The sequence below is a fragment of the Poromitra crassiceps genome (genome assembly GCF_964638095.1).
Source record: "Poromitra crassiceps genome assembly, chromosome: 2".
Taxonomy (NCBI): domain Eukaryota; kingdom Metazoa; phylum Chordata; class Actinopteri; order Beryciformes; family Melamphaidae; genus Poromitra; species Poromitra crassiceps.
Window position 1 is genome coordinate 63,800,715 of NC_139624.1, and position 19,042 is coordinate 63,819,756.

General features: G+C 41.6%; 1 protein-coding gene across 1 annotated transcript in view; it reads right to left on the bottom strand.

Annotated features, from left to right (window-relative positions):
* sspo (SCO-spondin) overlaps nt 1-19,042 on the bottom strand; it is a gene marked incomplete at both ends in the record, with an annotated part of 269,200 nt that overhangs the window by 136,210 nt on the left and 113,948 nt on the right. The window contains 8 exons of the mRNA XM_083632012.1: nt 1,070-1,290; nt 2,436-2,532; nt 2,836-3,024; nt 3,407-3,577; nt 4,138-4,338; nt 5,332-5,378; nt 15,768-15,937; nt 17,820-17,899. Of these exons, the coding sequence (XP_083488138.1) occupies nt 1,070-1,290; nt 2,436-2,532; nt 2,836-3,024; nt 3,407-3,577; nt 4,138-4,338; nt 5,332-5,378; nt 15,768-15,937; nt 17,820-17,899 (1,176 nt within the window). The remainder of the gene's footprint in view (nt 1-1,069; nt 1,291-2,435; nt 2,533-2,835; nt 3,025-3,406; nt 3,578-4,137; nt 4,339-5,331; nt 5,379-15,767; nt 15,938-17,819; nt 17,900-19,042) is intronic.

The window sequence follows — 19,042 nt, forward strand, 5'->3', positions numbered from 1 at the left end:
GTGTGCCTGGGTGGCGAGCAGACAGCCATATTTGACAATTTAGCTGGAGCTCCGTCAAATTTTATTTAACCTTAGTTTTCGTTGTGAATTCGGGAATTTTCAGGGGGCCACTCTGCACCCTATCGTGGGCCGCATCTGGCCCCCGGGCCGCAAGTTGAGTATCACTGCCGTAGAGGATATTATTTCCGAATGCGTGACTCATTATAGCCACATAAAAATCTCTGAGAAATATCACTTAACTAAGATCACTGAGCTCTACTGATTATTTCCCCTTGATTTTATTCATGACAGACTTGAATATTAATGCTTCTTATTCAGCTTAAAAATACATGTTCTCCTTCTCTGCTCCTTTATTTCATGACAAACCACTTTGTTTGTCGAGACAAACCACTTTTTGTGTTGCCAGTAGGTGGCTATCACTATGTGCATGTCCAAATTGCACCACATTTGGCACTGCACTCTGTCAGGTTCCCAGCAGCATATCCCCCAAGTTTGAAGTCGATCCGACAAACGGGTCTCAAGATATGCAAGGAGAAAAATACATACAGTACAGACATACAGTCCTCCATATTTTTCCCCTCCATTATTCAACCTCAGCTGAAAAATCACCCTAGCTCAGTGCAAAGTACACATTGAGACACAAACAACACACTGCAGTCTTGGGACAAATTACTGTACACAACAAAATTACGCAACAGGCTGGACTGTGAATTTTTATGTAATAATATTGTAATTCCTGTAAGGACCAATTAGTGTCAATTTAAATTTAAATTTTCATATTTCTATGGTAAATTATTCTCAAATGCACGTGCCTCATAACATGGTTTTGGATGTGAGAACACATCTACTGAATCTACTCTAATATCAAATGTAAGCTCGTCCGCCTTATTTGTCAGAATAATTTATAACCAACCCAACTGAACTTGGGTCAGACATTGGTCTGGCTAAACACTTAATTGCTCAGCTCTGCTGTAGGCTCAGTTCCAAAAACAATGTGTCATTTGGGATCACAAAAAGCTGTTTACCTCTTTTCAAAAAAGCAGGTTTATATCATGTGAGATGTAAATACCTGTGCAGGGGTGTGTGTTACAGTCCTTCTGCTGTTCAGCAATACCCAGACAGCCCCTCCCACCACTCTGCGGGGACGGGTTGTCACACTGCCGCCTCCTGAATTTGACTCCGCTTCCACAAGGAAGTGAACATTCCGTCCAGGCTTCCCATTGGCTCCAGCCACCGTCGACATGGCAACCAGGGACTGAGTGACACTGCAAAACCCCAGCATCACATGAACTAAGAGAAGGTGAGGAAGAATGGAAGCGAATCAAAATAAATAAAAAATAAAGATAAAAGAACTTAATCTTCTTAACTGATGAAAAAAAAAATGTATAGACGGTTTTAAACTGACAACAAAAACATTCTAAATTGAACCCCAGCTCACTTCCTGTCGCAGTGTTTGCTATGGACAGAAAAGAAAGCATTCAAGTGGAGGAGTGACCATTCTGTGAAAACCCTCTACTGCAGCATTTATCAACTGGTGGGTCGCGACCCAAAGGTGGGTCGCGGGGCCGTTTTGATTGGGTCGCGGACATTGGCCAATTTTTTTTTTTTTTTTTTTCATATTTCATTTGAGTTCAATTCAGATTATTGAAACTGGATTAGCCTGACCAGTTTTACTTGTTTAACAAGCTGAAGCATATGCTCTGCCTGTAATTCAAGAGAAGTCTGCCTTTTCATTTCATATTTAATTTGAGTTCAATTCAGATAATTGAAACTGGATTAGCATGGCCCCAGTTTAATTAAAAGTTATGACCAGTTTAACTAAAAAGCATATAGCCTGCCTGTGATTCCTTTTTATTTCATTAGTTAAATTCAGACTATTGAAACTGGATTAGCATGACCAGGTTAACTTGTTTTATTATTATTATTATTATTAACTTGTTTAAAAACATATAGGCATGTAATTCAAGATAAGTCTGCCTTTTATTTCATATTTCATACAGTTCAAATAAGACTTTCTGAGCATGACCAGTTTGACTTGTTTAAATTTAAAAACATATAGGCCTGTAATTCAAGTCTGCCTTATTTCAATTGGTTTTTAGCCCTAGTTGCACTTCTGTTGCACTTTTTTGTTCATTTGAGGTTTATAACAGTGCATGAAGGCATTGTGTATTAAATTAATGCGCTATTTTTTGTGCAATAAATTTGAGTGGTTTAAAAAAAAATCTGAAATTTGGGTCGCGACTTCATGACAAGGAAAATAGTGGGTCCTGAGGCTACACCAGTTGAGAACCACTGCTCTACTGTATATGCCATGTACTCTCATGTGTACTGCATGACCTTTTTGTTTTTTTTGTTTTTTTTTTTAATGTAAAAACTATTTACAGTATACTACAACTTTGTCTGAGAAGCTATAGAGCTATTCAATGTTACTGTACCAGTTCTTGCAGTCGCTGATGAGGCTGTCTCCTGGATTTGCAAACTGCCAATCAGACCCACCAGGCCATACCCATGATGCATTACTGGAGTCAAGACCTGAAGAGAGAGCAAAGCAAAGACAGAGGAAGGGAGAGCGAGAAAGAGATACACAGAAAATGATAGCAAGCAAGAGAGAACAAATCAATAGCATGCTGAATGTCAACAAATGTCCAGATTTGACTGAAACAGCATATAACACTTCAAAAGGATTTGAATCAACTAAGTGGCCCGAATTCAACTAAAACATCAAGCTGATTTTCTCAAAGTAAAAAACTATATCCAGAACAGCTGAATTATTTTTAGTTAGCTTGGGTTGCAGTTTGCATGTAAACAGAGTGAGGGTCTAACCAGTAGCGGTACTGTTGTGGTATTTGCAGCGACACTCCTCTCTGGCCACACACACTCCGTCCTGCAGAACCATATCACCTGGACAACCGCAGGTACGGCTGCACCCGGGGGAGTCCAAGCACTCGGTGTCACCGTGGAGATCTGAACAGGAGCGAGGACATGGCTTCCCACAGGGCCATTCTTCCTGCCCTCCACCACAATCTGCAAAACATGGGAGGAAGTGCCGTTTGCAGACAATTAGCATGTACAGCAAAGCACTGTTTTCATCGATCTTCTCTTTCAGACATGCAGGCTTGTTGTCTTTGTCTCTCTCTCCCTGACTTCACCATCTACTGAGAGAACAAGAGACAGATAAAGGAATGCTCAAGAGGATCAGGAGATTGGTTTCCCCTCACCTCTCTCCAACTCCTGACCAACACTCAACATCAACCCGGCTTTCCACAAAGCATTAAATGTTTGCTGACTACATTTTCTCATTTTGTCATCATTTCCATCCAGCAACCTTAAGTTTGAAGTGCAAGTTTGTGTGCTTTTCTGTGTAGATCCATAATAAGTAGCCGTAGTCGTCCTATAGTAAGCCAACCTGAGCAGATGGTGATGTTGTCATGGCAGCCGCGCCTCTGCCTGCTCTCTCCCAGGCAGGGCAGGCCGCCGAACCTGGCGGGAGGACTGTTACACTCCCTGATGCGACTGGACGCACCGGCACACCCATCACACTGCGACCATGCTGACCAGGGACTCCATGAACCATGGACTAGATAGAGAGAGACAGACAGACAAACAGAGAGACAGACAGAAAAACACAAAGCGATGAGGAGTGGAGTGGAACCGGTGATAGTAGTAGTTGGGAAAAGATAGCGGGGGGATCCATCAAAGTGCCACTTTATCATCAGAATCAGAATCAATCAGAATCAGAAAGACTTTAATGATCCCCGGGGGGAAATTGGGACAAGTTACAGTTGCTCGTTCACATAACACAGATAGCATAAAATAAATAAAATAAAATACACAGTAGTAATGCGATAGTAAAGCCATTATGCACTTTATTATCATTAAGTCTCTAAGTTGTCTACCTGGGCAGAAGGAGACCACAGCGGGAGAAAGACAAAATAGGAGACATTACAATGACACTTTATCAAGTCACCATGGAGCGAAGCCTTGCATCTAAAAATAATTGAGACATTGATGAAAACAGCTTTAAGCCGCCAGTGAATTCAATATTTGGTTACATTTTGACTGTAAGCAATGTTTAGCCAAAATAGGACCAATGATAGTTCAGGCATAACTCTGGAATAGAAGTTTCTTGCTCCCTACCTGGACAGAAGGTGATGACCGGACAAGGCTGTCTCTGGATCTGAACCCCGACCCCATTGTGGATTTCCTGTTCTCCAAGGCAGGCCGCCCCTCCAGCCTTGGGCTCAGGACAGCCACAGCTCCTATAGCGGGACACCGACTCTGCCCCACAGGTCCTGGAGCAAGGTGTCCACTCCGACCACTCACACCAGCCACCTGATACTGGACAGGCAGACATGTAGCCATCACAGATATAGTAATAATTTCCCCATGTTAGCGAATAAAAGTTTTTTTTTAATCATGAAACTATAAAGAAAGACATCTGATGTTCTGCCCATATTTACTAAGTCAGTAAGGATTGCTTTGGCTCAAAAGCCTGCACACCAGCCAGTCGGGCTTCAATTTTCTTAATGTCGATTAATCATACTTGGACCAGTAGCAATAACATGTACTTTTCTAAAACAAAGTTTACAAAGTGCTCCCCAGTCGAGACAAACAGAAGACACATAAACAGGGTTATACAAGAAAAGCACAATAAAGGACAGTGGCAAATACAGGAGAAAGTCTCAGAAAGTATCAATGTATAATATAAATGCAGGTCTATAGAAATATGTCATAAGAAGTCATTTAAAAGATAACATTGACTCTGCCAGCCTGATTTTCTGGCTCATACTTCAAGGAGGTCAATCATTGATCGCCCTTAAAAAGTATTAAAATAATAGCCATTTGAGAGGTATTAAATTTGGTAGCTATTTTGCTGATGGTGTTAAATGAGCATATAATATCGTCCCATATCAATCGCAGACCCCTGAATTGAATCGAAATTGTATCATGCCAGACTTTGTGATATCAGCAATATATTGTTGTCCAAAGAATCTATATAATATTGTATCGTGATGAACCTTGTTAGTGATTTACACCTATATGATGATGATATGATGTGACCAAAGTGCCTTTGAGGTCTTGAAAGTCTTAAAAAAGGTCATAAAAGGTATTGAATTTAACTTTGGGATTCCTGCATATACCCTGTATTATTACTGTAATTGTTGTCATTGTTTGGTTTTACTGTTTGGTTGTTGTTTTGCAGATCTGTTTGTTACATTGTGTTTTATCTGTTAACAAATGGAAAATTACAATAAAATTTAAATCATAAAAAAAAATCATTTGAATGATCATGAAACAGTTATCATTTAAACTACAGCTGGCCTTACTCACATGGGCAGGGGTCACTGGTGCAGTTAAGTCTCCCACCCTCACAGGTGCTGAAACACAGTAAATATCTACATTATTATTTTCCTAGAGCTGGGCAATATATCAATATTATATTGATATCATAATATGAGACTAGATATCGTCTTAGATTTTGGATATCGTAATGACATACATGTAACTGTTGTCTTTTCAAGATTCAAGATTCAAGATTTTTATTGTCACTCCATGGTACAAGTATCACGTGTGAAATTCTTGTGCTGTGGACTCCGTTTACAACATAGTACAAATATAACAGGGCATATGAGTGCAAAAACAACAAGAGACACGACAAGCAATAAGGCAGTATAGTGATAAGACAAGTCAGAGACAGTGGCATATTCACTGCACATAGGTGCACATGTCATGTGCATACTTTAGACGTGCTTAAACATTTTAAATTCGACGTATTTGACATACAGGTGCAAATAGCATGTACCTTATTAAACATACAATTAAACATTAGACATACGTAATGGTAGCAGCTACAGTACGGTACAGTACGGCTACTACACTATTTGTGTATGTTAAGGAGTCTCGTGGCCTGCGGGAAGAAACTGTTCCTCAAGCGATTTGTGCGTGCTTTTGGAACCCTGTATCTTCTCCCTGAGGGTAACAGGGAGAACAGGCTGTTGTGGGGATGGTTTGTGTCTTTGATGATCTTCAGGGACCTCCTGAGGCACCGCTGTTTATACAGTTCATGCAGTTCTGGCAACTCACGTCCTGTTACGTGCTGGGCCGCGCGTCTCACTCTCCGTAGCGCCCTGCGGTCCATGGTGGTACAGTTCCCGTACCAGGTGGTGAAGCAGCCAGTCAGCAGGCTTTCAATGGTGCCTCTGTAGAAGTCCGTAAGGATTTCTGGACTTAGCCCAAATTTCTTCAGGCGCCTGAGTCCGTGTATTCGCTGTTGGGCCAGGTTCCTGGTTTTAAAAGCTGCATTAGAGTAAAGTGATGTAATTTTCTGAATTTACCAGACTGTACTAGCTGTTCTATTATTTACCTTTACCCACTTATGGCTCATTTCCACCACATATAACAGCACAGTACAGCTCTACTCAATCTGGTCTTACTCGTCTCTACTTGATATAGACTCTGTTTCCATAGCAAGTTTACTCGCCTCCGCCCACACCTGGTCGTCATAGCGACCGCATATCTGCCCTCTGCCCATAGCCGAAGTAGGCTATCATGTATAACATTAAAATAATCCATACACAGAACTTTAAACTGGTTATGAAATACTGGTGCCTCTAAATGACCTACAGTGTACATGGGCAAATGTGACAATCGGCCAGGAGAATGGATATCACTTTGTTGTTACTCAAACTCACATGCATGCACTGCGCGGGAGACGGAAGTTGCACTACGGGGAGAAGGGAAGCCTCTACCCCGGCGGCAACTCACCAGGCACAGCACACAACTACAAAGGGCTTCCCGAGGAGCAGACTTTTTCTCTCTCAAAACAATTGAAAACCACCACCATGTTTTTTTTTTATGATCAATTATTTATTCGTATTTTCATAAACAATACAGTCCAAAAGAACCACAAATATATAACAAACAAATAAAGACATACAAAACAAAAATCAAACTAAACCTAACCACTATTCTAAGAAAATAAAAGAAAAACAGTGTCACATCAGCAGCCCACAAACACCATTGCAAAAGCCCCCAGCATAAACATCAGCTTAAATAAAATAAAATAAAACATCTTCCCATCATAGTCCATTCACAAAATCCAAATATTTCCCCCATTTCTGAACATATTTCTCCGACTGGTTAATGAGACGAAGAGAGAGTTTCTCGTATGCTGCCACCGTCCCCAGCTGAGAGAGCCATACATTCACTGAGGGTAAATCAGCCGACTTCCACTCATGAACTAGAATTTTCCTGCCAAGCATAAGAGCTGTATGGATCCAGTCTGCTTCAGACTTGGGGAGGTTGTGCAATGGTAGAGGATCACCAAGAATAAACAAACTAGAAGAGAATGGAACATCCTGCCCAATTATCCCTTTAATTTTTTCGTGAATGGCTGTCCAAAAATATTGGGCTTTAGGGCAAGCCCACATAAGGTGTACCAGAGTACCATCCGTGATGTTACATCTCCAACACTCTGGGCTCTCCCTCAGCTTAGCTCTGAATAGCTTTGCAGGAGTCCAATAGATTTTATTTATAATCTTAAACTGGATCAGTCTTGTTTTAATCTCCCTAGACACTTTCTTTACATTCCTTAAGATTTTTTTCCATGTCTCATCAGAAAATGACATATTCAAATCAACTTCCCAACCCACTTTAAGAAAACCAAACTTAGTATCTGATTGAGTCAAAAGCATGGAATAGTATTTTGAAGCTTCGTGTCCACTTCCAAATAACTCCAGAATTAAAGAGGGGGTATTCGAGTTCAGAGGTTTGGAAGGAGGCAGTCCGAATGTCTGAATTAACAGATGCCTCATTTGACGATACCTCCAGCCCTGGCTTTCAGGTAAATCAAACTGTTGTTGTAAAGCAGTAAATGATTTTATATTGTCCCCCAGGTAAAGGTCCCCCAAAACAAGGATGCCCCTATCCACCCAGACCTTCCAAATAAATGGTTTCTTATCTATATTAAGCTTAGCATTCAGCCAGATACCTGAAGACAAATTCAAAAAAGGATCAAAATTTAGTATTACAGCCGACCTTTTCCAAATCCATTGCATATGCTGGAGTATTGGGTGAGTCTGGGCATCCTTCGGCAATTTTGCCGATATATAATAAATAGAGGGGATAGCCTCACAGAGGGCCTTTTCCATAGAAAACCACGGTGGAGCGCGCTCAGGAGGTAGAGTCCAATGGGCCAGGTGCCTCAAACCAAAAGCCTGATAGTATAAAAGCAGATTTGGAATACCTAGTCCTCCCTGGTCCACTGGCCTCTGTAACCTACGCAAGTTAATTCTAGGGCGCTTATTGTTCCAGAGAAATGTATTACAAAGCCTATCGAACTGCTTAAAGTACCTCAGAGGAATCCTTATTGGCAGTGCCTGAAGTAGGTAATTAAACTTTGGTACACAAGTCATCTTCACAATGTTAGCCTTACCCCACATTGAAATTAAAAGGGGGGCCCATCTCTCTATATCTACTTTAAATTGACCTAGCAATGGCTCAAAATTTATACTAATTAGCTCTGAGAGCTTAGGGGGGAAGGTTATGCCCAGATATCTAATGCCCTCCGTGGGCCATCTAAAGTTTCCAGACTGAAACAAGGATTTGGGGCAATAAGCCGTTAGTGGAAGAGCTTCCGATTTCAGCCAGTTAACTTTATAGCCTGAGAGCTTGGAAAATGAGTCTATTATCTTAAATAATGCAAAAAGGGACCTCTCTGGATCTGAAACAAATAGAAGAATGTCATCTGCATACAACATCAGCTTATGCAAATCCTGACCAATCTGTATACCAGGGAAAGCTGGGTCTAGGCGAATAGCTGAAGCTAGAGGCTCTATTGCCAGGGCGAAGAGCCCAGGGCTCAAAGGATCCCCCTGTCTTGTCCCCCGCCCTAATTCAAAAGGAGGTGAAATAATACCATTGGTCAGGACTGCAGCTTGAGGCCGAGTATATATTAACCGTATCCAATCAATAAATGTATTACCGAAGCCAAAGGACTTCAAAGTCAAAAACAAATAACGCCATTCTACCCGATCAAAGGCACGTTCTGCATCAAGAGAAATGGCTGCCATAGGCATCTGTTCATTCTGTGTAGCCCACATTATATTAATTAGACGTCTAACATTATCGACATAATTGCGGGAATGAATGAAGCCGACTTGATCTTTATGTATTAGATAGGAGATAACTTTATCCATTCTCTTAGCGAGGATCTTCGAGAGAATTTTTCCATCACACCCAACTAAGCTAATAGGCCTATAACTTTTACAGTCTAATGGGTCTTTCCCTTTTTTTTAAATCAAAGTAATAAGTGCCTCTGACAAAGTCCGGGGTAGGGAACCCCGTTCTAATGACTCAGTATACATATCAAGTAATAATGGAGCTATTTCTGCAGCATAGCAGTGATAGAATTCTGCTGAAAACCCATCTAAGCCAGGTGATTTAGCTAATGGTAAGTTATGTATGACCTCCAAAATCTCCTCTACAATAATAGGAGCATCCAGCATAGCACGTTGCTCCTCAGAGAGAGAGGGGAGATTTATATTAAGCAAAAATAAAGTTATCTCCTCATCCTCTGCAAGTGATTCTGAAGTATAGAGTTGAATATAAGAGTTCCTAAATGTATTATTAATTTCAGTTACATCAGAGACCAAACTACCCCCCTGTGCCCTAATAGCCGGAATAGCGCTCATAGACTCCCTTTGTTTAATATAATTGGCCAGCATCCTACCCGCTTTGTCCCCCTCTTCGTAGTGTTTCTGTCTGGCTCTAAACAGCGCAAACTCTGCCCTTTCAGTAAGAATGGAATTAAACTCGTATTTCAGTCTGGTCAGAGCTATAAGATTAGAGGAAGTCATGTCGTTCGCATATGAACTCTCTGCTACTTTAATTTGTTTATCCAATTCAACTTGTTTTGCAATGTTAGCCTTTTTCCTGTAGGATGCATATTGTATAATATAACCTCTAAGAAAGGCTTTCATAGCCTCCCAAGCTACTCCTGATGAAGGGGCAGAGGGTAAATGTGTTTCTTTAAACATATCTATCTGTGCCCTCAGGGCCTCTTTAAAATTATCTTCCTGCAGCAAACTGGAATTAAATCTCCATCTAGGGGTCCTACGAGCCTTACTAAAGGGGAGGATACACAGCATCACTGGAGCATGGTCAGACAAATGAATACTACCAATAGCACAGGAGAGTGTAGAGGAGACCATTGAGGTGGATATTAAAAAAAAATCAATTCTAGAGTAAACCTTATGAGGAGCAGAATAAAAAGTAAAGTCCTTTGCTAAAGGGTTATACAGACGCCAAATATCTACAAGCCCCAAACCTATCCTCATATCCTGCAAAGGGTTAGCAGGCCTACGGGGGCGCTGTACTGGTGGGCCACGGTCAAGAATGGGATCAAACACCTGGTTAAAATCACCCGCCAGCAGGATTGGAAAATCGCCCATATCGCCCAATTTACGTTCTAATAACCCAAAAAAAGAAGGATCCAACTGGTTCGGAGCATAAACAGAGCCAAGAATAACAGAGTGGCCTTGAATTTCAGCAAGGACAATTACAATCCTCCCAGCATCATCCCTAGTCTCTCTTAGACATTTAAACTGCACATGCTTATTAATCAGAATAGCAACCCCTCTACTCTTTGAAGTGCCACTAGCTGCATACACCGTTCCAACCCAGCCCCGACGTAATTTCTTAGCTTCATGGTCAGACAAATGCGTTTCTTGTAAATATGCTATATCACATTTCTTAGATTTAATAAAGGCTAACACTTTCGTCCTCTTGACTACGTTGTTAAGGCCCTTAACATTGAAGCTCATAAGGCTTAACCCATTATTAATGCTAGGGTACATATTTATTTTGTGGAAAAATCTGTTCACTGCCGTGTGACCTTAAAAACAAAACACCCACCAACATCACAACAAAAACAAACAATGTGTAGGAGAGAAACTTTCCCTCAAAAAGAGACTGCATTGATACTGAGATAATAAAAACAACAACAATCAGAAACAAAATAGACAAAACAGACCACCCAACAACCAAACGATTAACGAGAATAAAAAAAAGAAAAACAAAAAACAAAAAAAACGACCTTTGTCAAGCTAACTAAGCTGTAGGCCTAAGCTAAATGGAAAACTAAACAAAAAAGAAATGTAGTCCGTGATTCATTAGGAAGCGGCTGCCTTCCAAATCCCACAGCATTAGATTCATATAGAGCGAAATAATAACAGAATGATGCTACATCATATAATAACCCCCCCCCCCCAACACACACACATCACACACACACTCGCACACACACCATAGGCTACAGACACTGCTGCAGATATTGCACTCGGCAGAAAACCTATAGTTCACCACGCTGTTGCTCTCTCTCACACACCGTCTCAGACACACACACACAGTCACACACACACACACACACACTCACACACACACACACACACACACACACACAGAGAAGATGCGTATTCAAACCAAAAAATAATAATAATAATAATAAAAATAAATAAACAGTCAAGCTATCAATCAAACAAAAATAAATCAGATCGTTACTGGTTGCATTTGGAATAGCTCGGCCCAAACAACCAACCAACAGAAATAATATTACTTGCATGTCATGGGGTCAGAGTAGAAAAAATAAAATGTACCCCCTCTAACCCCTTCCCCACACCCACACACACACACACGCGCACACACCCACACACAAACACACACAAAAAAAAAACAGTCAAGCTATCAATCAATAAAAATAAATCAAATCGTTACTGGTTGCACTTTGAATAGCTCGGCCCCGTCTCAGACACACACACACAGTCACACACACACACACACACACTCACACACACACACACACACACACACACACACACAGAGAAGATGCGTATTCAAACCAAAAAATAATAATAATAATAATAAAAATAAATAAACAGTCAAGCTATCAATCAAACAAAAATAAATCAGATCGTTACTGGTTGCATTTTGAATAGCTCGGCCCAAACAACCAACCAACAGAAATAATATTACTTGCATGTCATGGGGTCAGAGTAGAAAAAATAAAATGTACCCCCTCTAACCCCTTCCCCACACCCACACACACACACACACACACACACACACACACGCACACACACACACACAAACACACAAAAAAAAAAAAAAAAAAAAAAAACAGTCAAGCTATCAATCAATAAAAATAAATCAAATCGTTACTGGTTGCATTTTGAATAGCTCGGCCCAAACAACCAACCAACATAAATAATATTACATGTCATAGGGCAGAGTGGAAAAAATAAAATAAAATTTACCCCCTCAGTTTAGGAAAAAAGAAGAAAAAATCATGTCTTTGGAGGAAATGAAGAGGGTTCAATAATAAGCCAGGCCGAACTGATAGGCTATGTAGGCTCTGTCGGGTCTGGCTGTTGCAGCCTGTAGCTTGGAGTCCGACACCAAACAATGTCAAACACAGAGATCACTCTAGCACAGACGCCATCCGGCTGCACAACGCGCGTAATGTCCCCAACAACAAAAAGCATCTTTCCCTAAAGTAATAAAAGAAATTGGAGAGAAAGAAAAAAAAAAAAAAAAAAAAAAAAGTGAGGGGGGAGATTAGCTTTCTCGGCTTAATGCGAGCTCAAAGAGCGTGGATAAACTCAAGTGCCTTCTTATGGTCGTCAAACTCCTTGCGACCACCCGGAGCATCTCGGACCACCAACACCGCAGGGAAAACCAGAGAGAAAGCAATGCCTCGTCCTCGGAGCAGATCCTTGCATTCCTTAAACTGTCGCCTCTTATCACTCACTGATTTGGCGTAGTCAGGGAAAATCATAATATGATGTCCCTTCCAAGTAATCTTCCCCTTGTCCTTGGCTGCACGCATGATCCAGTCTCTATCCTGGAACCGTAGGAAGCGGGCAATAATGGGCCTATGAAACGGACGGGCATCAGGCGTTCCCTCGCGCCGGGTCCCCCTTTCAACACCCAGCCTTCCAACCCTGTGGCAGCGATCAATCTCCAGTCCATTAGGGAAAACAGCTTCAGTTATCTCTGGAATTACCTTAGTTAGAAAAGTGCTGGCGTCGTTATTTTCACTTGTTTCAGGGAACCCCACAAAAACTAGATTGTTCCTGCGGGCTCTCCCCTCTAAATCGTCCATCCTCTGGCGCAGTTTTCCCAGCTCATTTCTTGTGGCTGGTGGATCTTTTTTCATGGCTCTTTCAGCGTCCTCTAGGAAATCAAGACGGCCTTCCACATCGTCGAGGCGTGCGGCGATAGCAGATAATTTACCGTCCATTGACGCGGTAGATTTCTGTATTTCTCCAACTTTGTGCTTTTGCTCCTCGGACATTTTAGTTAGAAAGTTGTACACTTTAGTTATTTCCGCTTTCAGCTTGTCCGTCTCATTGTCCGTCTCATCGCCATTGTCCTGGTTGGCGGCGCCCTGTTTAAGAGTAGTAGCCTGCATAGACCTCGTCCCAACAAGGGATATTTGTTTCTTCTTATCCCCCATCTGGAAGTATAATGTTACGTGCCGAGATACAGAGTATATAACGCTCTAAACAAGTTAAATAAGTTACATTTCAGACGCTGTGGTAGCGAGGGATTTCAAGCAGCCGCCATTTTCCTCACGTCACGTTATATTATTATAAAAGCGTCAACATCTTTCGGCCAACGCAGTGGCCTTCATCAGGACAAGCTATGAAAACCACCACCATGTTAAAGCTGAGCAAGGAGATCGATTTTATTTCACCAGAGCCGAAGGCAGCAACACAAAATACTGATGGAAATAACAGAAGAGACGGTAAGTCCCACTAAACTGGTATCCAGCATTGACAGTAGATACAGTAAACACGATTCTGCCTGACCAATCAGTTGTCTGCAGTGTTTTCACGTCACGGTATGGTACCGGGTTCACAGCGCTGGAACCTCAACAAAGCAGGGACCAAAACTAGCACGACTCAACCCCGACTCAACCCGGGCTGTCCACGTTTTTGATCGGTGGAATGAGACAAAAAAGCGAGACGAGCTGGGCCGCGCTCATACCAGCGGTGAAAATGGGCCATTAGTCATTATATCCACAATACTGATGATTATTTATAAACAAGCGCAAATTCGCAATAGTTGCGACCAGATATCTCAAATTTCCAAAATGCACTTTTTGTGGACTAACCAACAGCAGCTTTTTGTGGACCAACCAACCACTATCGCCCTGCCCTAGCAGCTGTATTTTAAAACAGGGAAGGAAAGCCTGTCGTTGCATTTTATTTTGTTGACAGTCTTGTTTTAATGAAAGTGCTTGTGACATCTCACATGTGGCTTTGACTTACGACTAGGGGTGGGACAAAATATCAATACTCACGGTATCGCGATATTTCCACTTGCGATACGTTATCGATACACTGGCACCAAGTATCGATATGTTTATTTAAAAAAAAAAAATTTTTTTTTTTTTTTAAATAAACAGGCTAAAATATGCTGTGTGTGGTAGTTGAAACATAGTTTCAAGTTGACGTTTATTTATGTTTGTAGTTGAAACAAAAACATAAATACTGTAGGCTACATGAATGGAAATGTTTGCTCATTAATATCTACTTTTAGAAATGTAGTTCTCAACGTAAGTTCAAGCAGGAAGACTATAATATCTTTTACACTTCCTTAATTCACTTTATATCTCCACTCTTCAATCTACTCACAAGATCATAATAAGCTGTCAATTTCCGGGTTTCAATGAACAATCAGCTGGTTGCCGCCCAGTCTCTGTTAACCAATTGCATAGTGTCACATCACTGCTCTCATCACCTCTCACCCTACGCACCTCCAGTGTAAGCCTATCACGTTGCTCCACAACCCAGTCGTAAGCCAATTGCTTGGAGGCGGGTTCCTTAAATATGCTTGTTTCTGTCTCATTCAGCCTCTCAATCATCGCTGCTGTCAGGCTCGCACCCTCCTCCTCCCCTTCTCCTCCCGGTCATCGCAGACCTATCCCATTCTTCAGTCGGGAGAGTCATCATGAGTCTCAGAAGGAGATCACCAGCACCACCAGTATCTAGACACTGCAGGGGGATATATCTGGATGCTGATCTGGGCTGGTGCAGCTCTCTCAAGATCTCCCTGCGGTGTCTAACCGCCAAAGACTAATAATACTTTATTCTCAACATTCTTTCTGTAGTAAATTATTCACTTTATTATAATAAATATCACTTTATTCATCCTTTGGTCTCTAGTCTCTCCTGATTGAAATTATATAGGTAGGTAGGTTATATAGGTTTTCTTGTTTTAATAATAATAATAAAAAGACTTAATGTGTAACTTTTCCTCCGTGGTATCGAAAATGTTATGAGTGAGTGAGTGAACTCTGAGAGAGTTCATGTCAATTCTGCTAATAAATACATAATACCTGCTTCTTGCCTTTTAGGGGTATTTTTTTCTCTTCAGTTACACAGGTATCGTGATGTATCGTCTTCCAATATATCGATTATCGCAGAATCGCTGTATCGTGATAATATCGTTATCGAGGGCCAAGTATCGTGACCATATCGTATCGTGAGCTACTCAGCGATTCCCACCCCTACTTACGACTGAACATTTTGACCACTTCAGAGAAAATACTAAGATATATAATGTATCGCCATTCAGCCTAAAAATACCCGAGATAAGATTTTTGGTCCATATCGCCCAGTCCTATATTGTCCTGTCATTACTTTCAATTGTGTCTGTGCGAGTGTGTAAATGTGTACATGAATAGAAGTGTGTATTATTCTGACCAGTTGTTACAGCCGTCAGGGGCTGTGATGGTCTCTCCTGGCTGCAGCCGGTGTCCAGTGCTGAGGTCCAGACAGGGACAGGCTTCTCTCTCTTCACAGGCCGTCCCGTTAGCAGACAGCACCTTTCCCTCTGTACAGTAGCACCCTGCCTCACACCGCCAGTCACAGTGCTGGACATGACAGAATAACATCATCATCAACATGATCATCATTCAACATTCTCTCTTCGCACACAAAATCCCACTAGCACTTTACCGTCTATATTAGGGCTGGGCGGTATCTCGACTTTTTGCAGTATATCGATATATTTTCTAATGAGATATAGGATGAGACAATACCGTTTATATAGTACCACTATTGTTTGTGATTCCATTAATAAAGCGTTTGTGTTTGCATCTCTGCTCTCGCTACTCTCTCACACTCTCTGACCAACCCTGTCCTCATGTTCCCTCTGTGCACATGCACAAACCCGGCCCCACTTGCTCTCCAGTTCTCCTGCAACATGGAGGGAGACAGCGCCGGTCCACACTGCCGAGGAATGCCTGGTTTGTAAAATAAAAACCATGGTTCAATTATTTGGAGAAGCCTTCTTTTTTTATTTTTTTATTTATTTTCAATTCTTTTAAAGAAACACAAACAAAACAAAAAGACAGGCTCAAACACAAGAAAAGAAACGAAACGAAAACATACGTACATAATGAACATTCAATATTACAGTGATGCTACCAGCCACATAAGGTGCTTACTGTATGTGCTTGTAATCGATGTACTTGAGATCTCACGCAAGGGGTCTATTCATAGCTTTCAAGGGGCGTTACGTGCTGCCGGGAATGCCCACCTGGCGGTCAAAAAAAAAACTTGCCAGCCGTGTCGACTAGTTTCTCACGCTGTGTTTGTTCAGCCAAAATGCCGGATACCTGTTGTGCTATCGGTTGCACTAACCGACGAGGAGACACGCCTGGCTTGTGCTTTTACAGAATCCCGTCGGAGAAAGAAAACTCAGACAGGAGGAGGTTGTGGATTTGTGTGATTAGACGTGGTTCAGTCGCTGGGGAGGGCAAATGGCTTTTTTTCTACCATCAAAGTACACACGTTTTTACGGCCAACATTTCATCAAAGGTAAGCTCAAGTAACGTTAACGGGGTATTTTAATCATTATTGTAACGTTACTTGAGCTTACCTTTGATGAAATGTTGGCCGCAAAGACGTGTGTACAAACGGCTGAACAAACACAGCGTGAGAAACTAGTCAACTCGGCTTGCAGCGGAATGAACAAGTTTTTTTTTGACCGCCAGGTGGGCGTTCCCGGCAGCACGTAACACCCCTTGAAAGCTATGAATAGGAAACCGGAGAGGACCTATTTTTAAGACCTATTTTAAAGGCATTTGATCATGTAACATCATGGGTTGCAGTGGTAACATTGTAACCTATTTTAAAGGCCTTTGATCATGTAACATGTGGTACCATTGTAACATTGTAACATTGTAACCTGCCACCATCCCTGAAGCCCGAGGCGGTCCGAGGCTTTTTTGTTCTGTTTACATGTTTGTATTGTTATTATTAATATTTACACAGCTGTGTATTTTGTTAAGCAGGAGAGGAAAACCTGTACTTTTTTTATTTATTATAAGCTATTTATTTTATATAATCTTTCATTGACATGCTGATATATTATGCAGCTGTATATTTTAAAACTGGGAAGGAAACCTTGTCTTAGCATTTTATTTTGATCAGTCTTGTTTTAATAAAAGTACTTGTGACATCTCACATGTGAGCCAACTTTGTAGAAAATACCGAGATACATATCATGTATCGCCATTCAGCCTAAAAATACAGAGATATGATTTTTGGCCCACCCAGCCGTAGTCTATATAGTACCGTTTCCGGTATAGGTATTTGTATTAGATGTATTTGTTTAACATTCATTGAATCAGATTCACACATGACTCAATCTTCTACTAGTGGTTAAGTTGTGGAGACAGGAATCATGACTCAATCTTCTACTAGTGGTTAAGTTGTGGAGACAGGAATCATGTTTGTAATGAAACTCACAGCCAGGTCATCACAAGAGCGAGGGCAGGAGGGACCACAGCTACTGAACACTGTCCCTGGGACCTGGGAGCACGGCGCCACTGAAACACGCACGCATGCACGCACGCACGCACGCACGCGCGCGCGCGCACACACACACACACACACACACACACACACACACACACACACACACACACACACACACAGTAGATTCTTGATAAAGTATGAATCAGAATCAGAATAACTTTATTGATCCCCTAGGGGAAATTGAGTATATCCAGAACACAATATGCAGACACATATACTGTACATACTGTACTGTAAATGAGAATGGTTTACTTGCCTGGTTAAATAACACTTTAAAACACTGTATGTACACACTTAACACATTCACTGCCAGCCGTTTTTCAATACTGTAGTTAGCTTCTGCCAAGGTTTTTTTTTGAGGATTCTGGCTCATCTTTCAAGAGCCGAGGATTCATTTCTGTTAGGATTTTGTGAACACACAATATCTCAAAAGAACTAATAGAATGTGTGCTTTCTCTGTCTAAAAGAGTTAGTTTGTAGAGTTAGTAGTTATGTAAGCATTAGCAGTTGAATACAGCATGGTTTCAGCGTCTGAAAATGTATTCTGAGATAAACGGCTTTTTGTGAAATTCGATAGAACAGTCACTTTAACCATTCATTTTTGGCATCAGTAAGACGTCAGACATCTAAACAATAGTTTTGAACAGTAATTTCCTCCATAACAGCAGGAAACACCCCTCTCCTTCAAACTCCTCCCTCCGTGTGTGTTCTTCTTGGCTGCAGCGGGCGTGTCACAAGCTCGTTTCTGTTGCTGCTGTAACCTCGCGTCACCAGGCTCACTGCTTTGCTGCTGCTCCTGTCTGCTGGCGGCCGCTGGGCAAGTCTGGATGGGCTCGCTCGTTTCTTGGAGTTTCGGTTGAGAGCTTTGATGAAGCTTTTGCGATTCTGGTCTTATTTATGCTGCGTGTTTCAAAGTGTGTTCCACCCGTAATCTATTATGCAAATTTGCAATCCCTCACCGCCAGCAATCAGCGCGAAAGCGAAAGCGTTTTCGCCAATCCATTCTACAGTATGAGAATGGTTTCATCGCGCGTTCCCCTGCAGTTTTGGCTCTGCTTTTTCTAGTTTGGAGAGGACTGTCGCCACTTAGTGGGTCGGTGGAATGGGTCGTACACGTTCGGTGGCTCCAATATTTTTATAGGAGACGTGGGGAG